A 24,453-nucleotide genomic window follows, 5' to 3' on the forward strand; every position below is an offset into this window, starting at 1 on the left:
GGCCCCACGGAGAGCTGCGGGCGGCGGCCGGCAGGGCCAGATGGGACCCGGAGGGGCTGGAGAAGGCTGCGGTCCCGCCGTGGCCTCTCGAAGCCCGGCCCCGCCCCCGCCCCTCTGCGGTCCCCTCCCTCGAGTCCCAGGCCAGGGCCTCTGTCCGAGAAAAAGTTCCCGCTGCTTGGCGGGCAGCTTTGGGAACCAGCTCGGGTTCTGCCCGCCCTTTGGCCGGAGCGGGCCAGGGCTCGGGGCTCCTGGAGAGAGTCCCCTGAAGGCCCGCAGTAGGAGGGGGGAGTGGGCAGTTTCCCTGGGGGGCCCGTCCGGCGGACTGCCGGGGGGCCGGCCTCGGGGAGGGGGTGGGCGTGTGCCGAGACCCTGCCGGGCGGTGGGGGACGCGGGTCGAGGCTGGCGGTCCCCGCAGTGAGGGGTGTGGACAGCGCCGCGCGCCTGGTCGCCAGGGGCCGCCCTCGCCCTAGGGGCGGGACTTATGGGAGAGGCGGGGCTTGGAGGCGGGGCTTGAAGGAGCGGGGCGGGGCCTGGAGGGCGGCAGTGCGCAGGCGCAGTCCTGCCGGCTCCGTCCACTGGCTCTGGTTGCTGGAGGACGGTGACGGCCGCTGCGGCCGGGACGGGGACGCGGACGTGAGTGCGCGCGCGCGGCCGCCAGGGGTCTGAGCGGAGGGACTGCGGGCTGCGGGACGGAGCGGAGCCGAGCGGCGACCGTGGTCGCGGATGGCGAGGACGACAAGGAGCGCAGGCGCCGTCCGCGGGGTCGACCCCGTGCGGGCTGCGGCCACCACGTGACCACGCAGGCTGCGCGCGCCCGGCGGTTCTCGCGGGAAGAGCCTGAGCTCGCTCCGCGTCCCTCCGAGCGCGAGGGCCCGGGGCGGTGCGGCTGGTCCGCCCCGCGCGGGCGGCACGCGGGTGCGGTCGCAGGGCACCGGGCGGCCGGCTCACTTCCCCGAGCCACGCAGCGGGCGAGAGCGCCGCCCCAGGTGCCGTCCAGGTTGTCTGAGCGCCAGGTGAGGGCCGGTCTCCACCTGTCACCTCTCACTGGTGCGGGGTCTGTGTGCGAACCGCCTCCACCACGTGGGCAGCCGGAGAAGCTCCCTCATCCGTCCTTTTCTTGATTCTGCACTTTTTAAACTTGTGGTAACATACATAAAACATAAAGTTTGCCATTTAGCCATTTTTAAGTGTACAGTTTCGTGCCATCTGTCCCTTCCTTTGAACGCCCTGAGTCCTGGTTTTGTGGTTTTGTTCTGAAGGAAGAGGGCCCGAACGGAGACAGAGGTCAGCGGCCTAGGGACGGACAGCCCAGTGAGTCCTCAGGAGGTGCAGGGGACCACACCCCGGCAAGAGCAAGGGCAGAGCCGCCCGCTGGCCTCCTGCCCCCTGTCCCCTCCAGCTCGCCTCTGCCTGCGTCCTGTCCTCATTTTCCCAACTTACGCCCTTCCCTGGGCAATTTCTTTTTTTAAAAAAATATTTTTATTGATTTCAGAGAGGAAGGGAGAAGGAGAGAGAGAAACATCAATGATGAGAGAGAATCATTGATCAACTGCCTCCTGCACACCCCCTACTGGGGATCGAGCCCTCACCTGGGCATGTGCCCTTGACCAGAATCGAACCCGGGACCCTTCAGTCCGCAGGCCGATGCTCTGTTCACTGAGCCAGACCGGCTGGGGCAATCGTTTCCTTTTCACGGCTCCTAGTAGTCCAGGGTTACAGGTCCCGTCGCTTGCTTTTTAGGGCAAGAGCTATGGTGCGGCGTCTGGCCCCCAGGTGGCCTGTGTGGCTCTTCCCGTGGCGGTCAGCCTGCACTCCTGGAGCCTTCGTGCAGCAGAGGACCTGGGCAGGGGCAACCAGAACACCCTCGTGGGGCAGACTTCATGGAGTCGCGGGCATTAGCCCCCTGGTTCGCAGAGGCAGCTCCTCCACGTCCTCCCAGGCCCCCGAGGTGGTGCTGACCTGCGAGCGCTACCCCGTGCGGCGGCTGCCCTTCTCCACAGTGTCTGAGGAAGACCTGGCCACCTTTGAGCGCATCATCCCCCAGAGGGTCATCACAGACCCAGAGGAGCTGGAGGCTTCGAATGTGGACTGGCTGAGAACCATGCGAGGTGAGCAAGGACCCCCACACCTTTCTTTCTTTTTTTTTTTTTTTAAATATATTTTATTGATTTTTTACAGAGAGGAAGGGAGAGAGATAGAGAGTTAGAAACATCGATGAGAAAGAAACATCGATGAGAAAGAAACATTGATCAGCTGCCTCCTGCACATCTCCCACTGGGGATGTGCCCACAACCCAGGTACATGCCCTTGACCGGAATCGAACCTGGGACCTTTCAGTCCGCAGGCCGACGCTCTATCCACTGAGCCAAACCGGTTTCGGCACCACACCTTTCTTAGGCTGCAGAAAGCTGCTAAGAGGTGACTCTAAGATGCTCTGAGGATAGAATTGATAGAAGTTTATTGGTGGTTATCATGAGCACTCTGGCTGTGAGTATAGTCTTTCCTATAAGTCACTCGATGTCCTGACCCCCAGATAATATCAGGGGTGCTTGATCGAGGCCACTTGGCCCTCTAGGTTTCCAACACCAACACAGGTGACTATGCTGTCCATTTAGCTTTTATTACTTGCAGTTTTAATCCAAATTACAAACACATCAGAACACATACACACAAGTATTGGGGGTTAACAAACTGTTCTCCAGTCCAGGCTATTCACAGAGCAGTGTTTGCTGGTCATTGGGAGTCACAGAGGCCTTGGTGTCTGGTGGGGGAAGGTGGGGGGGAGGTATGTTTTGCAAGGAAGACTGCTGAACTACCTTGAGACAGCAAGGCCCCGAAATAATCAACAGTCACCAAGCCAGACACACGAGCTGGCAGCACAGTTCACTCACAGGAGGGTGAATAGCAAGTGTCAACTGTTCTTAGTTTCACTTCTATTCTTCTTCTCGAGGTATCTCCCTTCACCTGCACTTGTTAGATTATCTTGTGGTCTCTGAGATTAGCCCTCAAAATCCAAATCAAAATATTTAGCACCGTCCACGAAGATGCTTGGTCATCGTTATAACTTATACATGTGGGTTGCCTCCCTTTTGCTGGCAGCCCAGGATTTGGCTGTTGGCCTAGGCTTATATGTGTTTAGAATCAGGTTCAGACACAAGTTGGAGTTAGGTATTAACTCTGCTCTCCACAGTGGTGCATGACACCTTCACATTAAAGGACCAGACAGTCCCCTGGCTGCTCTGAGGCAGTCTGTGTGTTTACTGCTTGCTTCCTCTCAGCACCTGTGTTAGGCTCCTGGAGTCAGTGTGACAAAGAACCACAGACGGGGCTTAAGAGAACAGAGATGGATCCTGCCAATTCTGGAGGCAGCAAGGCCGAGACCAGGTGTCTGCAGGACTGCACTTCCTCCCGAGACTTCAGGGAGGGTCCTTCCTTTCTCCCCCAACTTCTTTTTTTTTTTTTTTTTTAAATATATTTTATTGATTTTTTACAGAGAGGAAGGGAGAGGGATAGAGAGTTAGAAACATCGATGAGAGAGAAACATCGACCAGCTGCCTCCTGCACATCTCCTACTGGGGATGTGCCCGCAACCAATGTACATGCCCTTGACCGGAATCGAACCCGGGACCTTTCAGTCCGCAGGCTGACGCTCTATCCACTGAGCCAAACCGGTTTTGGCCTCCCCCAACTTCTAGGGGACGTCCTTGGCTTGTGACAGCATCAGTCTACTAGTCTCTGCCTCTTTCATTACATGGGACTTAAGAAACGGCCAAACTTGTAGAGAATTTTTTAAATTTCATTTTTTAAAATTGATTTCAGAGAGGAAGGGAGAGAGAGAGAGATAGAAACATCAGTGATGAGAGAGGATCATTGATCGGCTGCCTCCTGCATGCCCCCTACTGGGGATCAAGCCTGCAACCTGGGCATGTGCCCTTGACTGGACTCAAACCTGGGACCCTTCAGTCTGCAGGCCGACGCTCTATCCACTGAACCAAACCAGCTAGGGCCTGTAGAGAATTTTTATAAGAGCTTATTTGAGCCAAACTGATGACATATACTGGGGAGCAAGATCTCAAATGTTCCAGAAAATAAGTTTTGCAGCCTTCGTGCATTTGAAATTAAGGAGGGATCATAATGAAGATTACATGAGGGTGGGAGAAAGCAAGGTAGGGATTGCATTACAAGATAATTAAGATTAGTGCTCACTTGAAGGTGGCTATGCTTATTTCAAAAGTGTGTTGATGCCCTGACTGGTTTGGCTCAGTGGATAGAGCATTGGCCTGCGAACTGAGAGGTCCCAGGTTTGATTCCGGTCAAGGGCATGTACCTTGGTTACGGGCACATCCCCAGTAGGTGTGCAGGAGGCAGCTGATCAATGTTTCTCTCTCATCGATGTTTCTAACTCTCTATTCCTCTCTCTTCCTCTCTGTAAAAAATCAATAAAATGTATTTAAAAAACAAAATAAAATTACTTGAGTATTATAAAAGAAAAGTGTGTTGATAAAAAATGTGATGTAGATGCACAAAAACAATGGACAGGGCTTGCTTAAGGCAAAGGTAAACCTTTTACTAAAAAGTTACCTGCATGGGGTGTGACTTCCCAGTTAGGAATTTTTTTTTCTAAACATTTTTATTGATTTCAGAGAGGAATGGAGAGAGAGAGATAGAGAGAGAGAAACATCAGTGAAGAGAGAGTCATTGATTGGCTGCCCCCTGCATGTCCACACTGGGGATAGAGCCCACAACCCAGGCTTGTGCTGACAGAGAATCAAACCATGACCTCCTGGTTCATAGGTCGAAGCTCAAGCTCTGAGCCACACCCACTAGTCTGATCTCACGGCTTCGTGAAGAGTTAATGATGTAAGAGGAACATGCTTGGTGCTCCTCCTGCCTCTGCAGCCTCCACTCATCTAGTCAGAGTTCTTTCAACAAAACAAAGGTGCAGAAGGGGGGCAGTGGTTAGGGATGCCGACGAACTAGTACAGGGGGCTCCCACCAGCCACATCTGGACCTCAAATCATGACAGCAAAGAATTTTAACCAGTGAATAAAAGAAAAATGAACCCATGAGTCCACATGGGTATGATTGAATAGCTAAATAAATAAATACACGAGAGAGAAGGAAGGCCCCTCCTTACAGTACAAGGTCAGCTATTCAGTGCAGGATGGGTGGAAATCCCCATTTGGCAACTATCCTAAGAACTGCTTCAGGCAGGAAAATCAATAGATGCTAAATTCCTGGGGTGAACTTAGAGGAGCAACAGGGTGTCTACATAGTGTCAAGTGTCTGCCCACAAGACCCTTAGTAACTTGCAGTGGAGAAGCCAGGCAGGCACCCCTCCCTTCACATCCGACCACCTTCACCATTACTGCAATTGGCACCGTCTACCGGCCTCCCACCTCCTCTCAGTGAGCAGACTGACTGCTCTTGTCCTTGAGGTTTGTGGGTGACTGTGGCTGTGCGGGTCATCTCACTGAGGAAGGAGAAAGTGCTTTTGAAGAACCTCCCTTTTCCAGGGAGGTCCCCTTCCCATGTCTGACGCCCTTTTCTGTCTCAGGTTGTAGCAAGGTACTGCTGAAGCCCCGGACATCGGAGGAGGTGTCCCACATCCTCAGGTAAGAAGCCCTCCCTGTGGTATGTGAGTAGACGCCTCCTGAAGACACACAAACACAGACCTCAGGAAGCTGGCAGCCTGTGCAGAGCCAGGCCTCAAATCTCAGAACCTTGGGTGCTGGACTGGGCACGGCGTGGAGTGGCTGCAGACTCCAAGGAAATTGACCTTTTCTTGAAATACACCTTTTTTATTTTTTATATCAATAAGCTATTATGTTTATTACTAGAGGCCCAGTGTATGAAATTGTGTGAAACTCAGACCCGGCGTGCTGCGTCAAGTCCCGCTGGCGCTGCGGGACCCATCAGTGCACCTCCTGGTGACCGGTCTTTGGTCGTTACGGCGTTACGACTACTGGGTTTTTATTCTATAGCTGGGAAAATTGGAAACATAGAAAATCATAAAGAAAAAAATGCAGCCGTGGCCAGTTTTTCTCAGTGGTTAGAGCATCGGCCCTCGGATCAAAGGGTTGCCTGTTCGATTCCCTGTCAAGGGCATGTATCTTGGTTGCAGGTTCCCCAGCTCTGGTAGAGGTGTGTGCAGGAGGCAACCAATCGATGTGTCTCTCTCCCCCTCCTTATTTCCCTCCACTCTCTAGAAATCAGTGGAAACAATATTCTCAGAATTAAAAAAAAGAAAAGAAAAAAAATGCAGCTCTGGTTGGTGTGGCTCAGTGGTTAAGAATGTTGGCCCGTGCACTGAAATGTCGAGGGTCCAATTGTTGGTCAAGGGCATGTACCTGGGTTTCAGGTTCAATCCTGGTGGTCGGTGGTTGGGTCGCATGTGGGAGGAACCCAATCAGTGTGTCTCTCACATCAGTGTTTCTCGATCCCCCTCTCTCTTTCTCTTCCTCTTTTCCTATCCCTCCTTCCCTTCTACTCTCTCTAAAAATCAATGGAAAAAAATATCCTTGGAAGAGGATTAACAAAAAAAGAAAAAAAATACAAAAGTAACCGTTAATTTCACCTCCAGAATTAACACTTGATGACATTTGATTTATGTAGTATCTTTTCTGCTGCATGTGGTTTTAAATGTCACAGTGTATCTAAGACATTGTCATCTTTTCTCCCTTCTCATTTGGCAAATCCATGACCATTTCTTGGTGCAAATTATTCCTCCGTGCCATTTTCGACCCACCTCACAAGTGCCCTACGTTTTACAGTCCCCCAAAGTTGCCAGATCACGTCAAGGTGTTCTTGAATTTCACATTATTATATATCATTGTCCACGTGTGCCTGCTCTCAGAATCCATCGCTAGAGGCTGGCACCTCACGGGGTGGGTTTACTTGATGCACGTGGGCACACTGCCTCCCAGAGATGGGCACGCTTGTTTCTCCAAATCCTTTTCCATCCAATTGCCTTTGCTGCTCTCAGATGTTGGCCCAGAGCGTGTCCCACAGGATGGTGGTGTGGGTGTGGGGAAGAGGGCCCTGATGCCCCTCCTGTGCTTGTCCTAGGTACTGTCATGAGAGGAACCTGGCCGTGAACACCCAGGGGGGCAACACGGGCCTGGTGGGGGGCAGTGTCCCTGTCTTTGATGAGATCATCCTGTCTACTGCCCTCATGAACCAGGTCGTCAGCTTTCAGGACATATCTGGTGAGCCTGGCTGCCTGTTGGTGCCGTCCTCATCCTTGTCAGCTGCTGAGGCTGGGCAGTAGGGGAACCTGGGCCCCGGAAGGGAAGGACCACGTCTGTCTATGCCCGGTCCTCACGGGGGTGTTATTTAGTTGGTCACTTAGAGACATATTGTGGGCTTGAGGTGAAGGGGATGGGCTGCCCCTTTGGACTCTGACATTTTCTGGCCAGAACCACCTTTTGGGAGTGTGAGGTCACATAGCATGAAGGGGCTTCCTGCTCAGGATGCAGCAGCATCATAGTGTAGGCTTCTTGAGTGGGTGTGTGGGCTGGATCATTCTCTAGGGGGGGGGGGGCGGGCACCTGGGCACCATAGGGTGTTCAGCAGCTTCCCTGGCTTCTACCCACTTGACATAGCACCCCCAACCAAAAATGTGTTGTCACATGTGCCCTAGGGGGCAAATCACCCCTAGTTGGGGACCACTGCCTTATAACAACCCTCTCTTTTCTGCTCTCTTCCATAGGCCTGCATATATGCATGTACGCATGCATGTGTGAATACATGTGCATGCATGTGTACAGGGGCACATGGGTGTGCACGTGCACATATGAGCACACACATGTGAATGTGTGTTTCTTCTCATTTCTGCCTTATGAGTGTTTCCTCTTTTTCACAGTACTCACAGAGATAACGTCTTGGGGAGGGATGGGGCACAAGCTCCTTTTCTGAGTTCAGGGTTGGATCCTGAGGTGGCAGTTCCTTGGGGGCGGGGGAGTTTGCACTGCAGGCTCTGCCTGAGTCACCCTGTGCTGAGAGCCCCGTGACAGCTCTGCTTGCTCCGCAGGGATCCTGGTTTGCCAGGCGGGGTGCATTTTGGAGGAGCTGAGCCGATACGTGGAGGAGCGGGACTTCATCATGCCCCTGGATTTGGGAGCGAAGGGCAGCTGCCACATCGGGGGGAACCTGGCGACCAACGCAGGTGGTCTGCGGTTTCTGAGATATGGTTCGCTGCATGGGACTGTCCTGGGCCTGGAAGTGGTGAGCCGGAGCCATTGCTGTGCGTGCAAGTGGGGCCCCGCTCCCAGGGACCCCTGGCCTGGCTCCCTGTGTCCAGGTGCCAGTTTCAGGGCTCTTTCAGCCTTTTCCCAGCTGTTATTGTGCTCACAAGGCCTGTCAGCTCCACACCCTGTGCCTTCGGGTTAGAGTTCATTCCTCTTGCGAAGGCCCACAACTGTGTGGACACTGGGGTGGTGCCCAGGCTGCCCTCAGGCCCCAGGTGGTGCAGGTGATTGGGCTCCAGTCATCCAGCCCAGGCCGGGACCTGTGGGTTCCATATAGCACCTGCTCAGGGAGGCCCTGCTCTGGCTTCCCAAGGCACTGCTGCTGGGTCCGTGGCTTCTGGGTCCACGTGAGGCGCTCTAGGCACCCTTCACCTTGAGCAGGTTCCCATGACCCAGCGACGTTCCACCAGTCAGCTTCCAGGTGGGCTGTGTGCAGAGAAGGAGCAAGGTTCTGGTGGCCTTTACTCACACCATCGCTGGCTGCCTCTCCAGGGGTATTGGAGTCCCTTTCCCTGAACCCTCACTGGCTCCTGCTTAGACACCTCATGGTTTTGTTTTTTTTAATATATTTTTTATTGATTTCAGAGAGAGAGGGAGAGAGAGATAGAAACATCAGTGATGAGAGAGAATCATTGATTGGCTGCCTCCAGCACACCCCCTTCTGGGGATTGAGCCCGCAACCCGGGCATGTGCCCTTGACCAGAATTGAACCAGGGAGCTTTCAGTCCACAGGCCGACACTCTGTCCACTCAGCCAAACCAGCTAGGGCACACCTCATGGTTTTTTAAAGCCTGGAACCTTCTGTCCTGTTACCCAAGGGTGGACTGAACATAAATACATGCTGGACTTCCATCTGCTAATTCACAAAGTTTTAATAGCTTTTTTTCCTAGCCAGCTGCACATTTTTATTTTTTAAAAATATATTTTTATTGATTTCAGAGAGGAAGGGAGAGGGGGAGAGAGAGAGAAACATCAGTGATGAGAGAGAATCATTGATCAGCTGCCTCCTGCACTCCCCACATTGGGGATTGAGCCCGCAACCCGGGCATGTGCCCTGACTGGGAATCGAACTTTGACCTGGCTCATAGGTCGATGCTCAACCACTGAACCACGCTGGCTGGGCTGCACATTTTTTTTATTGTAACTCACTTTGTCATGTTTATGAGGTGTGTCCTGCTCCACCCTCAGGTGTAGGCCCTGTTGTACCCCCAGGTGTGGGTCCTGTTGTAGCAACAGGTTGGGCCCTGCTCCATCTCCAGGTGTGGCTCTGCTTCGGGCCAGCTTCCTTTGAGAACTGGGCCCCGAGCCTCATGGTTGGGTGGCGGGATTTCACTCCAGCCAGGGAAGAAAAGTCCTTCCTTCAGCCTGATTGTCCCCACCCTGTGGCCCCTGGTTTCCTAGACACCTGTTTCTCTTCTCCCTCGCCAGGTGCTTGCGGACGGCACCGTCCTGAACTGCCTCACCTCCCTGCGGAAGGACAACACGGGCTATGACCTGAAGCAGCTCTTCATTGGGTCAGAGGGCACCCTGGGGGTCATTACCGCCGTGTCCATCTTGTGTCCGCCCAAGCCCAGGGCTGTGAACGTGGCTTTCCTTGGTAGGTGGAGTGCCTGCCGCCCCCATGGTTTGAGAGAGCGGATGGACAGGGCCCTCACAGGACTCCCCATTTCTCCTAGCTTCTCGCTCTTTCCAAAGGGATCCAGGATCTGGCTTTGGTGTTCAGTCAGGTCTGGAGTCATGCTTGCGGGTTCTGGGCAGAGTAACCTCACTTTGTAACAAAGTCGAGCTTCCTCAGCCCTCTCACCCACTTGTCATTTACGGAGCATATACCTAAGATTCTGTGGGAAGTATTGTCATTGGGCATAAGGCCAAGGACACCGATCTTCATTATGTGGGGTGGTCAGATGGAGGCCCTCCCTGGCTCCTCAGCAAACGCACACGTGCCGTTTCCACCATAGAGGAACCGTCACCACCTGCCTCCCTTCCCAGCGGACTTGAACCACAACCTTACACCTGCTTCCCTCAGTCCCTGCCCTTCATCTGCTCCCACCTCCTTCCTTGCCTTCATTCCATTGGGTAGGTGTGTGGTCCGTCTCCTCCTGTCCTTGGTCCGGAGGGACGCAAACCACCAGTCTTCTAGAGGATTCCACGGGCTCCTAACGTGCCAGTGTGGTCAGTCCGTGCCATCAGTGTCTTCCCACGGGGACAGTCATGATTGTGGGGACATTAGCTGTTTCTTCCCCTCTTTACTTTAAATGTCCCCTCTTGTCTGGATTCTTGATCCCATTTGTCTTAATCTCTCAGATCATAATTACCATTATTTTATCAATGTGCCATTTTCCTTCCTCCTCCTTCCTTCTTCCTCAGACTTCCTGCTAGGCTCATCTCCTTGTAAACACATCCTCCAGCATCCTTTGTGGAACACCCGCTGGTGATGAGTTCCCACTGTCAGTCTGTCTGAAAATGCCTTAATTTACACTCATTCTTGAGAGGCGCCATCACTAGGCGTGCAGGTTCGGGTGGGCACTCGTTTCCTTCTTCCACTGAAAATGCTCCACCCTGGGCGGCCTCCACGGCTGCTCTGAAGAGGTCTGTCTCTTCCTCTGGACCCTTGGTTGTTCGTGGTTTTCAGTACATTTCTCTAGGTCTCCCTGGCCCGGTGTCTTGTCAGTTGCAGTATTGCCCATTTCCTTTCCTCAGCCTGTGATTACACATGTGGCAGCGTTTGCCCTCCCATCTCTCACCCTCTTCCATTCTTTCCTTCCCATTCACCGCCTGTGTTGCATTCCAACTGTTTCTTCGATTTGTTCAGTTCACTAATGTGTCCTTTTCCGTGTGTCCCCACACAGCTTCACCCTTGGTGCAGCTTCCGCAGGCCTCTGCAGTCCCAGGCTCTTCTCTCTGGGACGCTCTTCCCGACATCTCTGTGACCTCTGATCCCTGACCCCTCCCCACTGCCATCCCAGCCCTTTCCACCTACAGCAGTCCCCTCCGTCCCTTCTGCCCTCCAGCTGGAGGGTCAGCCCCCCCTGTCCTGGCACCGCAGTGACCTCTCAGTGTTCCGTGAATATGTCTTGAGCGAGTCGTGAGGAAACCGTGGGCATCCTTGGCGAGCCTTCTCCGTCTTCATCTTCAGAACCTATGATGTGCTTGTTGGCTGACAGGTGGCATTTCCCTCGGCAGTGCTTCTGCAGCTCCGAGAGGCTGCTTCGCATGCCAGCTGGGAGTCGGGTTGGCAGGCTGCTTTACAGGGGACCTGGGTGGGCCTGGGCGAGGCTCTGGGCTGGCGTGTTCCTGAGGTGCCGTGTCCCGTGCAGGTTGCCCAGGCTTTGCTGAGGTTTTGCAGACCTTCAGCACTTGCAAGAGGATGCTGGGGGAGATCCTGTCAGCGTACGAGTTCATGGATGCTGAGTGCATGCAGCTGGTCAGGCACCACCTCCACCTCACCAGCCCAGTGCAAGGTACTGACCCACCCGCCTGCCGCTCCTTTTAGGCTGTCCGCACGGATGGCTCAGGCTGTCAGGCCATTCTGTGCGGGAGGGGGCGGGAAGGAGGACACTGGCCCCTCTGCAGCTGTGGTGTCACCACTATTGGATGAGCACGGGAGTCTCATTTACTTTTGTTTTAAATGTGCCCTCGGTTAGTTCAGTGAATGCAGTCCATTGGGGCATAGCTTTGGGATCTTCAAAACAACCAAGCGCACTTGTCAGATATGTCCTGTCTCCAGAACCGAGAGATGTGCCGTTCCATGACACGCCCACCCTCCGACCTCAGCGAGCAAGTCACAGGTGCTGGGTGTGACTCAGATAGGGTTTTGGAAGGCAGTTTGCATTATGAACCTAAAAATATTCAGTTGGAGGTCTTGGTGATTTTACTTCTGAGATCCATCCTAAAGAAATCGTTATTGTCTTAGCTGCCCTAATAGAACCCCACAGACTGGGTGGCTTAAACAAAAGAAATTTATTTCTCACGGTTCTGGAGGCTGAGTTCCATTCGGGTTGATTCCCGGTGAGCCCCACTTCCTGGCGTGCAGGTGGCCACCTTCTCACTGTGTCCTCAGATGGTGGCCAGAGAGAGAGCTCTGGTGACTCCTCCTCCTCTTAGGAGGACGCGAGATCTGCAGGATCAGAGCTCCACCCTCTGACCTCATTTAACTTTCTTAAAGGCCTGATCTTCAAATGGTCACATTGGGGTTGGGTTAGGACTTCACCATGGGAATTTGGGGTGGAGGGGCGACAACACAATTCACTCCATAACAATTATAAATATGGAAAGACCCCAATTTTGAATGAGATGCTACTCTTAGTATAAAGTAGGAAACAGCCGAACCGGTTTGGCTCAGTGGATAGAGCGTCGGCCTGGGGACTGAAGGGTCCCAGGTTCAATTCCGGTCAAGAGCATGTACCTTGGTTGTGGGCACATCTCCAGTGGGGGGCGTGCAGGAGGCAGCTGATCGATCTCTCTCATCGATCTTTCTAGCTCTCTGTTCCTCTCCCTTCTTCTCTATAAAAAAATCAATAAAATATTAAAAAAAATAAAGTAGGAAACAACATAAATGCCCAGTGGTAAAGAAATAAGACATATACAACCTTTGGAAAGATGGTGGGCCCCTGGGTGGACGGCGCGTCTCCCTCGGTTGGTAAGAGTGCCTCCTGCAATGAGGGCTTCACAGTGTCACCTGGGTTGTTCCTGTGTTTCCAGTGAATGTGGTTTGTTACAGTGAAAGATCTGTTTTTAAACTGTCTGAATTTCAGCCTCAGCCCCTGCTCTGCAGGCTCCTGGCCCCGGAGCTTCCTGACTCAGCCTGACGGCCCTGCCTCTGCCCATCTTGCCTTCTGCCCTCTCCAGAAAGTCCGTTCTATGTCTTGGTCGAGACCTCAGGCTCCAGAGTGGAGCACGATGCCGAGAAGCTGAGCAGCTTCCTGGAACATGCCCTGGGCTCCGGCCTGGTGACCGACGGGACCCTGGCCACCGACCAGGGGAAAATCAAGGTGTGTGTGTGCTGGCGGCCCTCGTCCTCTGCCCAGCCCGGCTCAGCTGAGCCATGCAGAAGGCCCCTTGTCGACTGTGAGTGTGGCTGGTGGCTGGACCTGAGTGGCTGTCTCAGCTTTGGTAGAAGTACCTCTTTGGAAGCGCACTCTTGGTGTCTAGGTGTTTCAGCGGTGTTTTAAACAGAGGCAGAGAGGACTGTGCGGGCTGTGGGAGCGTTAGTGCGATGCTGAGCCAGTTGTGGGGGTGAGACGTTTCCCTGAGGATGACTCGGCACCAAGAGTGACTTGGCCTCTGAGGCCAAAGGAAGGAAGTGGGGGGCCTGGCATAGGGGAGCCATTATCACCATGGGGGGACCTAGGGAAGGGGAGCCATCGTCACCAAGGGGGGTGGGACCTAAGGCAGGGGAGCCATCGTCACCAAGGGGGGTGGGACCTAAGGCAGGGGAGCCATCGTTACCATGGGGGAAGGTGAGGGCCGGAGCAGGGGAGCCATCGTCACCAAGGGGGGTGGGACCTAGGGCAGGGGAGCCATCGTTACCATGGGGGAAGGTGAGGGCCGGAGCAGGGGAGCCATCCTCAACAGCACAGGGCCTTTGTCCCCTTTCCCCCCACATGGTCCCCTGAGCTGCAGTGTGGAGAGTGGCCAGCAGGGGGCAGGAAGTCCACAGGACAGTGGCAGGAATGGGACCTGGGTGGGTCTGATTTGGGTGAGTGAAGAGTGGGATCTTGTTTTCTTTTCTTTCTTTTTTTTTGTTGTTGATCCTCATCAGAGGATATTTTTTCCATTGATTGTAAGAGAGAGTGGAAAGGAGGGGATAGGGCAAGAGAGAGAAAGAGAGGAGAGAGAGGTGTGTGAGAGAGACATGTGAATTGGTTGCCTCCCGCACACACTCTGACCAGGGCTGGGGATCAAACCTGCAACCCAGGTACATGCCCTTGACCGGGAATCAAACCTGAGACCCTCTGGTCCTCAGGCTGATGCTCTATCCACGGAGCAACACTGGCCAGGGCTCATTGTCTCTTAGTGGTTGGTTATTGACTTTATTTCTCTACTTTCTAATTAAACCCTTTTCTCTACAGTTACTTTTATGGTAGTTAGATATTATATGTAAGGAGTTACAGCAATATTTGACCCAGGCTCCTGTTGAGCGTGGTGGCTAGGCAGCCTGAGCTGCCGCTCTGCCCACAAGTGCCCTCCCCACTGCCCCCCGGCCCAGGCAGAGCCGCCTCTATTGGTCTTGCTGCAGAAGACAGGAAAGACACCACTATGCTGCAGGCGTCTGCTTGGAGCTCCTGGGGAGCAGGTTACATGAGCCTGGGTGCGGACCCTCCCTCAGAGGGTGACCCCTCAGAGCAGTGGTTCTCAGCCTGTGGGTTGCGACCCCTTTGGCGGTCAAACGACCCTTTCACAGGGGTCGCCTAAGACCATCCTGCATATCAGATATTTACATAACGATTCATAACAGTAGCAACATTACAGTTATGAAGTAGCAACTAAAATAATTTTATGGTTGGGTCACAGCATGAGGAACTATATTTAAAGGGCCAGAAGGTTGAGAACCACTGCCTCAGAGGGTGACTGCTATCCCATTCCGGGGAGGCAGGAATACGCTGGTCCTGGCCCGTCCAGACTGCTGGCTCCACAGTAGTCTGATGGTGGTGCCCAGAGGTGATGGGGGTGGGCTGGGCCGGCTTCCCTCCCAGGTGGGCAGGAGTTGGGGGGGCATCCAGATGGGGAGATGGCTAGGTGTGGGGGCTGGGAAGGGGCATTGAGCAAAGGTGGGTTGGAGGGGAGTGCCCCAGGAGGCCTGTGCAGAACATCCCTGAGCTGGTGGGCAGGGGGAGCAATCTTGTGGCCGTGCACTGGCAATGAACGTGATGGAAGTGAGTGGGGCCTGCAGGCAGCAGTGTGGGCATGACAGCTGTGCAGCCAGTGAGGTTTGATCCCGGTCCTGGTCAGAATGTGTGTGGGAGGCAACCAAAAAATATCCTCTAGGGTCCCCGTGGCTCCGGCATCTCTGCAGGGACATCCCTGGGCTCTGGGTGTGTGAGGGGCCAGGCCAGTAGGACCTACTGATAGTCGGGGCACGGATGACCTGTGGGGCTATCACAATCGATGAGGGAATCGATGAGGGAATTTTTAGAGGTGCTCATGGTACTGTGCTTATGTTAAAAACAAAAGGAGCGTCCTTACCTAGTAGACATTTCTCGGTGACGTTTGCTGAGATAGTGGGGTGTGTGGGGCAGGAGTGGGGGCAAGGCCCAGGTGGGACAGTAGGGCCCAGTGGTGGCACAGCACACTGTCTCTGCTCCCTCACGACGGCCTCAAATGCCCACAGTGACAAGTAACTGAACAAGTAAACCACAGCTGGGTTTGTGTGGAAGAGCAGCACTGCCATAACAAGCTCCCCCGTCCCCATCCCCAGGCTCTGCACCCCCAACTGTCCCTGCTCCAGCCACCAGCACCCCCGTCCCACCCATGCCCCATGTGTCCCCGGGCAGCCCAGGGCCCATCCTTGGGGGCCTTCCCAGCCCCTCGCCCCCAGGCAGTCCCGACCAGCCATGCCCACCCTATCACCCAGACCTACAGGACATAGTGTCATTGCCCGTCCCCTTCCAGAAGGGGGCTCTCAGAGCCTCAGTTGCTGGCAATGGTGCTGTCCGGCTGCATCCGGGACCTTGTCGAGTATGGGCTCTTGGATGGAAGCCCCATGCCTGCCACAACAGAGCAGTGTCACCCCCAAAGCAGCCGCCGTTGTCATGCCCATCGCTGTGGACACCCAGGGCAGTCAGGTGTTGACTTTGCCTGTTTCTTCCTGTCCCCCAGACGCTGTGGGCCCTGCGGGAGAGGATCACGGAGGCGCTGACCCGGGACGGTTATGTGTACAAGTACGACATCTCTTTGCCCGTGGACAGGCTCTACAACCTTGTGACCGACCTGCGCGCCCGCCTTGGCTCGCAGGCCAAGCACGTGGTGGGCTATGGCCACCTGGGTGAGCAGAGCTGGGTGGGTGGACCGTGGTTAACCATGGGCTAGCTTAGCGCCACATCCATGCTCTGAACAGTGATGGAGAAAACCTGGGGTTGAGAGATTCCTAACCGTTTTTCTGAGCCTTTTAGGTGTCTGCGGGGAGAGTGACACCAGCTGTGGGAGCTCCGTGGAGCGCTGTAGGGCATGGGCCCTGAGCCCAGAGTCTGAGCAGGTCTGAGATCCCTGACCACACCGCATCACACTGTCCCACGTGGGCTGGAGGTCCCCAGCGAGGGCAGCAGTGACTCTGGTTAGGGGACAGCACAGGACAGTCTGTGGGACTCGAGCCGGTGTGAAGTATCAGGAAGGATTGGTAACGTCGGCTGCATGGAGAGTGAATAATCCTGTTCCTTAAACAACCTTCAGGGGGATGATGGCTGGCGAAGCTTGGGTCTCACAACTCTAGTGTTTGGGGAGGGGCAGGGAGCGGGCACAGGGTCACTGGAGTAACGTGAGGGAGGCTTTTTTCCCTGAGAATTTGGACTCCAGAGTGGGTGAACCTGTCGTGGTCACAGTGGACTGAGGGGCTCTCCCTCTGTGAAATCAGGAGCGAATGTTGGGTTTGTTGGTGCTTCTGTAATAGTCAGGGAGCAAAGGACATTGGGCCCTCCTGGCTGATGGGGCCATATTCCTAGGATGGGCTTGCTTGGCTATGGTCCTTCCTGTATCTCGACCCCATTTACTTAATTGTACATGGGATATTTTTATGGTGATGTTGCCCTGTCAGGATCCTTGGTTCTGTCTGGGTTGATGTTGGGGTGGTGGCCCCTTCCCCACAGTCTCTGGAAGTCTGTGCACGGTGGTTTTCTCCTCGAGTGTTTGGAGAACTTGCCAATGAAGACAAGTGGCTGGAAGTTTGTGTGTTTGGGGGGCAGCTGCAGACCAGTTTCCTGAATGTCCGCAGGTTATTCCAGCTTGCCTTTTCTTCTGAACTGGTCCTGACAATTTTTCTTTCTAAGAATTTGTCCATTCCTTCTAGAATTTCAGATATATTGGCATAACAGTGTTCATGATATTCTCATGTTTCCTTGCATGGTATCAGCATGGTCGGGGAAGTACTCAGCCAGAACAGTAGCTGTCACTCAGCCACAGTGACTCCGGGTCCATGTGTCATTGTAAGCAAAGCATGACTTCCCTTCGGACTTCAGTGGGAGGGCGGAATGTCCGTGTGTGTGATGTTTGGAGCCCACTTGCTGGGACTCTGTTTCCTGGCCTCTCTGCTGCTGCCATGCCCCTGCCCTGCCCTTCTGCAGCCCTGACCTCAGCCCCAGGCTCCCAGAAGGCCTGGCGGAGGGCGACTCCGGGACTGGTCCGCCTCAGCAGCTAGAGGTGCCCCAGCATTTGTGCAGAGGTCCCACAATTTTTTTTTAAATTTATTTTTATATATTTTTATTGATTTCAGAGAGGAAGGTAGAGGGAGAGAGAGATAGAAACATCAATGATGAGAGAATCATTGATCAGCTGCCTCCTGTACGCCCCCTACTGGGGATCAAGCCCACAAACCCGGGCATGTGCCCTTTACCGGAATCGAACCCAGGACCCTTCAGTCCGCAGGCTGATGCTCTATCCACTGAGCCAAACCGGTTAGGGCTGTCCCACAGTTTTGATGTCACTTACATTATCTTTAGTTCTAAATATTTTTTATCTCCATTGTCATTTCTTCTTTGACCCATGGGTTAGGCAGAAATATGTGTGTGTTTTCTTTTTTCAGAAATGTGTTTTTAAATTCACAAACATATGGGAATTTTCTAGCTATTTTAAAAATTGTTGACTTGCTTTTAATTGCACTGGAGCCAGAGAGCTGGGCCTGTGTCACTGAAACCAGTCAGCGGCCCAGTGGGCCCACTGTGTGGTCTGATTCCACAACTGTGATGACTACTTGGAGAGAGCTGCCCTCTGAAGTCCTGGAGCCGTGTTTGCATAGATCCACAGAGAAGTGCTCACGTGGAGTTTAATCCTCCACATCCTGCTGGCTGTCAGAGCATCAGTCTCCAGGTGACAGGATAATCTGTCTCTCTTTCTAGCTGTCAGTTTGGAAGATAGGAGATGAGAACTGTCCTTTCATTCTGCTAAATGAGTCTTTTTATCTTCAGAGTTTCGTTTGCCATGGAGCCTCCTTTGTTTGATGTTCTACAGGAGCATTAGCTTTCCTCTATTTGGTGTTTGTCTGACATACTGGTTTTCCTCCTGTGACTTTTAGCTGTTTTCTGTCCATGACTTACATAGGTGTCTTGAAGACAGCATGGAGCTGGGGTTTCTTCTTCATCATTGGCCACTCATTGTCTTTAAACTGAAGCGTTTGGTTTATTTGTGTTGGGCGGGGAAGGCTCAACTTCTCCCCCTACCCTCCTAGAGTCTTTGGGGCCCTGGAAACAAGACCCATAAGACACAGAGTACAAGAAATAACAAGTTCACTAACAAGTGCATCTCACACACACACAGGGCTCAGCGATGAGGAGCTCAAAGGGACTCAGAACACGGGCATCTCACAGAGAAGTCACAGAGGAAGGATGAGGATTTGCAGCTTCTCAGGCAGCAAACCATGGGAAGGTCAATAATGACCTGGGGAAATGGACCGCCAGCTGTTACGTGAATTCCTCTCCTGCGTCTCAGGCTGATCAGGGTCCAGCATTTCTGACAATGATTTCCGTCCTTCCTGGTAGAGGGGGGGACAACGGGGACACGTTTGCACGGATGTCCTGCTCTAGGTGAAAGGCGGCCAGGTTATCACCCACCTGTTCCTACACTGTTTCTGGAGTAGATCTCAGTCTAGTCTGTGTGTCAGCCCGCGTGGTCATGCTGTTGCTGGTATTCGTGTGGTCAGTGTTGGTCCAGACCTGGGTAAACCTCTAGTCCTGCTTTGTCTGCTTTCATAGCCCCCGTCTGGGCCTCATCTTTTAGAATTTCCTACTAGGGACGTAGGTGACAGAATATCTTAGACTTTATTTGCCTGAAAAGCTATTGATTTTGTTCTGAAACGGATTTCAGCAGTTTGGGTTTGACAAGTTCTTTTCTCTCTGCAGCATGAGGTGTCATTCTGCCATCTTCCAACTGTGTCACTGGGAATTTAGCCGCCAGGGCACATGTTCCATGGAAAGGAATCCGTTTTTCCTTTCTTGCTGCTTCTATGACCTTGTGGCCCTCTGGTTCATCTGGGTGACAGCGTGTGTCCTGCCGGGTCTGCCCTTGTGTCTTCAAACGCTGTTCTCCCTCATCCTGCTTCCCCAGCTCTGTTTCTAGAACTGCAGCCCAGTGCTCGAGGTCTCCTGCCCCATCACTGATCGCAGGTTCCTGTGATGTGGGCCTCGGTTCTTGCTACATTCAGAGCATTTTGCCATATTCCAGGTCACGAGTCTTGCTTTGCTATGTGCTGTGTCCTGTTAAACCTGTTCACTGAGTTGTATGCTTCAGCCATTACACTATTTTTTCTAATATGTTTTTATTGATTTTTTTTTTTTTAGAATGAAAGGAAGGGAGAGGGATAGAGAAATAGAAACATCAGTGAGAGAGAAATATCAATTGGCCACCTCCCACACACCCACACTGGGGGGTTGAGCCCACCACCCAGGCATGTGTCCTGACCAGTAATCAACCTTGACCTCTTGGTGCATGAGATGATGCTCAACCAACTGAGCCACACCAGCCGGGCAGTGTTTTGTATTTTTTAATTTCTTATTTCTTTTTAAACATTTTTTTTTTATTGATTTCAGAGAGGAAGGGAGAGTAGCGAGAGATAGAAACATCAATGATGAGAGAGACCCACCGATCAGCTGCCTCCTGCATGCCCCACACTGGGGATCGAGCCCATGACCCGGGCATGTGCCCTTGACTGGAATCGAACCTGGGACCCTTCAGTCGCAGGCCGACACTCTAGCCACTGAGCCAAACCAGCAAGGGCAATCTCTTGTTTCTTTAAACATATGAAACATTTACATTCTGTTTCTGGAAATGGCTGGATGGCGAGTCTCTGTGGTCGGATTCTGCTGCCCTGGCTCTTGGTGGCTTTGTTTTGTGTGGATGTAATTTGTGGCCTGGGCTCTTATGTCCTAGTCCTTTGCCTGTGGAAACGTTGAGGCCAGGGTTGGAGTTGATTTGCTCGTTTGTGTAGGGGGTGGGTGCAGACCTAGGCCGCCCAGCCTGGAACCTCCCAAATGTTCACATTCTGAGCTCAGTGTCTGTGGACCACCGGGTAGTGTGAACTTGGGCTGTAAACTCTGTGCTGGTTGATGGTTGTGAATATCCAGGTGTCAGTGGAGGTGCGTCTCCTCCCATACACAGTTCCCTGGGCAAAGAAAGCCTGTGGTGGCATTTTCAGTTGCCTTTGCCCTTAGTGTGTCAGTGAGGACCATTTTTGGTTGGAGGGGGTCCCTGCTATGCACCCCACATTTGAAACACCCTCATGGAGGGAGGGGGTGTAAGAAGCTCAAGGTCACTGGGTCAGAGGCCACATGCCTGCCCCCCATTGCCCCTCTGTTGCCCTCGGTTTGCTGTGCTTTTTCCTGCCTCTGGGAGCCCCTTCCTCTGGCCTCCAAGGCTCCCTGCCCCTCAGGATGGATAGCAACCCTCACTGGGCCTGGCCCACTGTCTGCTCAACCCCTCTACTTTCCTGACCGCTGACTTGGTCATGGGGCCTCTTCTCTGTATGTTTGCACTGGCTCCAGGGCACGCTGGTCACATCCAATGCTTCCTGGGTGTTGCCTCCCAGGTCTCCCAGGGCCAGCATAGTTCCTGCCCCCCAGACTCCTTGCAGGCCCCCCCTCAATGGTAACTCCACTATCTGCTCTCATGACCCCACTGGGTGCAGGCACACCTCGGCTCCCTCCAGCCAGCTCACAGCCCCAGCCAGCGCCTGGTTGCATTGACTTGGGTTAATCTCATGTCTCTTGTTGTTGCTTGAGGACCCCCGAGAGAGGGTGCATGTGGGTGGCGAGCCCGGCTATCCTGAGGGCCAGAGTCAGCATGTGTTCGGACAGTTCTGGAAAGCCAGGGCCCAGGGGGTCTCATTGAGAGCAACAGGGAGCCAGGTGGACCTGAGAGGAGGCAGGTGGGGATCCAGGACTTTGTTTGCGGTGGGTGTTGGCTGGGCAGCCTCAGAGGGGGCACCCTGGGGGTGGGGGAGGCCCCCATGGTGTCCGTGGAGGTGTCTGGTGGGGATGGGGTCATACTGGGCGTTGTTGGAGACATGAGTCCGGTGATAGCCATCACTGTGATCAGATTCCAGGGCTCTCCGTTGGGAGCCCTTGAAGATGTTGAGCTGATGGAGGGAGGAGCAGGTCGGGGAGAACTGGCGAGAGAAGTGAGCAAAAGCCAAGGGAGCTGGGGCCCCCTGAAGAGGCTGCTTCTGTCACTGCAGGTCAGTGGCTGGTGGTTTGAAGGGCTGGAACCAGACAGAAGGCGGGAAGGGGCTCTCTAGGAGGGGACTTAAGAGGTGGAGAGGACAGGGCTCTTGGGGGCCCTGCCCGGCCTGACCCATGGTTCCCTGTCCCTCCAGGGGATGGCAACCTGCACCTCAATGTAACAGCAGAGGCCTTCAGCCCGTCACTGCTGGGTGACCTGGAGCCCTACGTGTACGAGTGGACAGCGGGGCAGCGGGGCAGCATCAGCGCGGAGCACGGTGTCGGCTTCAAGAAGCAGAGTGTCCTTGGTTACAGCAAGCCGCCTGAAGCCCTGCGGCTCATGCAGCAGCTCAAGACCCTCCTGGACCCCAAGGGCATCCTGAACCCCTACAAGACGTTGCCCACCCGGGCCTGACAAGGCATTGGGGTCAGCAGGAGTGGCCTTCGTCCTGTCCTGGTTTTCCCATTGGGATGGGTGCACAGGGCTGGCGTGGGCTCAGGCCTCCATCCCATAGAGCCCCCTGGTTGGAGGGTTGGGAGCTGGCTCTGAGGAACTGGGACTCACTCTAGGGCAGGATTCCTCTGGTGGCTCCGCAGGTTACATAGTGTGAGCAGAGAGGAGAGAGCGGCTATGTGAGCAGAGAGGAGAGAGCGGCTATGTGCTGCCCTGGCCACGCTGCCTGGCCTATAAGGAGACACCTCATGTCCCTGCACAGGTAGGGAGTGGGGTCTCCTGCCGGCATGTCCTGGATGGATCGGGTATGAACGGTTCTGCCCACTCAGAAATAGACCAGGTGGCACCAGCCTTGCTTGAGAGCTGAAGCCCTGGGAGGAGCATTGTGGTCCTGCTTCCCCTTCTTCCCCCCATCCCCAGCCCAGGCTGTGCAAGCCACTCGGTCAGGGTAGCGGTGATCAACTCCATGTCAATAGCCCAGAGCACCCGTCCCTCCAGGGCTCTGACCACCAGAGCCTGGCTCACCAGGTGCTTTACCGGGATGTGGAATGGGTGACTGCTGGGCCCTGGAATGTATCCTTTCCCTCAACAGTTGTCAGAGCTCAGGCGTTCGTTTCTCACACTTGGCAGTCTACTGTGATGAGTCCACGCAGATGGGCCGTGCCGCGATGAAGCCCCCACCGGCACACGTACTAGTACATTCTCACTACACACAGCCCTCTTGTGTTCCTGCTTCTTCAGTGACCCTAACTCGGTTGTCTTTGCTGACCGGTGGCCCGGGCAGCTGCTAGGGCTGTGGAGACAGTCTGGGAAGTGGGGCACGTTTTCTCTTTCTGGCTGTCGGGAACTTCCAGTAAAAACGGAATTATTCAGGACACTTTCCTTGCTTTTGTTATTAGAGAAATAATCTCCTAAAAGCCCGTGGTGAAGTGCCCATGTGCCATGTTCTCTAAGCACCGAATACTGGGGGCTGCCAGAGAGACTGGGCCTGGCTACCTCTGGGAGTGGCTGCCCCCTCCCTAGACCCTGTCCTGTCCGCATCACTGCCCCTGCCCCACCCTGAGGCTTAGAGCCCTGCCTCAGGGGGCCCCTGAGGCTGAGGTTCAGGTGGTTTTCCCACCGTCAGTTCATGTGTGCAGTGACTCTCAATAATAGTTTTATGACTAAGCAAGTTTATTTTGGAGAATTCAAATAATGCATGAAATATTAAAAGGCTAAGAATTTTGAGGCATTTTCTGCTAGAGTAGCAGCAGGTCTTTGCGAAGGTGGCCCAGGGGTTTTGGGAGCAAGTGTTGGAGGATCCTCCATTTCCCTGGGACACAAGCTGGTCCCCAAAATGTCAAAATGTGAAGTGCCCTGCAGTTCACTCCTGGGGTCACACTACAGAATCCACCTGTGCACAGGTCCATACATGTATGCAGTACATACTTGTACACATGCACAGACACAGTGTACACAGACATGGTTCACACAGGCCCACATAACATACACATACCACACACACACAGGCTTGTCCTCCGGTGAAGCACAGAGCACTGTCTGCACCTGGCATCTGTTGCTGGACAGGTGGGGGCTGGCCTTTTAGAAAAGGGGGTGACGTATGCCTCTGAGACCCCGAGACAGAGGGACAGCAAGAAGGGGGAGAAGGGGGCAGCCACCTGCTCCCAAGAGAGAACATCAGCTTGAGGAAGCTGGTTGCACACAGAACCTTCCGGTGTGTTGAGACTGTAGCTGGGCTCACTTTGGGGAGGGCGCCTGGCTGTCGGGGTAGGAGATTTATTTTTTGTAATTTTTGGATGCCTTGCACTTTTTTTTTGGCTAAGTGCATGTACACTTTAGAAACAAAACAGGACAAACCAGGTGACAAGCTGATTCAGAGATCCAGGTGGGGGGAGCCAGCTGCCTCTTGCACGCAGCCGCCCCCCCCCCCCCCCCCCCCCCCGCACCCTGCCCCCTATGGATCAAGCCTGAAACCTGGGCCCAGGCATGTGCCTTGACCAGGAATCTGACCGGCCGGGCAGAGGCATTTTATCTTTTTACAGCCTTGTTTCATCCTCCAGTTTCCCCGGGGCTGTAAGGAAACTTATCTATGCTTGGTAGGGTGGATAATTATGAAACAACTGTGGCTATGTTCTCAATATGTGCCCTCCCCACTATCATTTTTACACACCCAGAAAATCCTGTTGGAACCAACTGGAAAGTCTGACTAAACGGCTGGACGCCGCTGCAGACCCCCGGGGCCCATCTGCCCTTGGGGAACTCGCTCTCTGTGGCCCGGAATGTCACCAAAGCCGGTGGAGTGCCCATCAAAGCAGAGCGCACCGTCCAGGGCACACCGCACACAACGCATCACAGGGAAGGGAAGCCGAGCAGTCAGGAATGTCTGCAAAGC

General features: G+C 54.0%; 1 protein-coding gene across 2 annotated transcripts; it reads left to right on the forward strand.

The window, feature by feature from the left end:
• Window positions 1–562: 562 nt before the first annotated feature.
• D2HGDH (D-2-hydroxyglutarate dehydrogenase) lies at window positions 563–22,938 on the forward strand. Of its 2 annotated transcripts, none has more exons than XM_070422620.1 (10): window positions 563–633; window positions 1,741–2,108; window positions 5,558–5,615; window positions 7,069–7,208; window positions 8,033–8,226; window positions 9,678–9,846; window positions 11,567–11,710; window positions 13,098–13,240; window positions 16,068–16,233; window positions 21,763–22,938. In XM_070422620.1, exons 2-10 carry the CDS (start codon window positions 1,751–1,753, stop codon window positions 22,020–22,022), a joined length of 1,632 nt encoding a protein of 543 aa, XP_070278721.1. In that variant the 5' UTR covers window positions 563–633; window positions 1,741–1,750; the 3' UTR covers window positions 22,023–22,938. The 2 variants fall into 2 exon arrangements, with proteins under 2 accessions (XP_070278721.1, XP_070278722.1); XM_070422621.1 differs by lacking the exon at window positions 563–633 and adding an exon at window positions 643–1,013.
• The last annotated feature ends 1,515 nt before the right edge of the window (window positions 22,939–24,453 follow it).

The sequence above is a fragment of the Myotis yumanensis genome, unplaced genomic scaffold, assembly GCF_028538775.1.
Source record: "Myotis yumanensis isolate MYYU_CA2020_CCGP unplaced genomic scaffold, mMyoYum1.0.hap1 SCAF_8, whole genome shotgun sequence".
NCBI lineage: Eukaryota > Metazoa > Chordata > Mammalia > Chiroptera > Vespertilionidae > Myotis > Myotis yumanensis.

Bases quoted from the DNA above. Each gene is read 5' to 3' on its own strand.
- D2HGDH (XM_070422620.1), top strand. From the start codon at position 1,751: ATGGTGCGGCGTCTGGCCCCCAGGTGGCCTGTGTGGCTCTTCCCGTGG. The intron at 8,227-9,677 runs GTGAGCCGGAGC...CTCCCTCGCCAG, and splicing joins CTGTCCTGGGCCTGGAAGTG to GTGCTTGCGGACGGCACCGT. The intron at 11,711-13,097 runs GTACTGACCCAC...TGCCCTCTCCAG, and splicing joins CCTCACCAGCCCAGTGCAAG to AAAGTCCGTTCTATGTCTTG.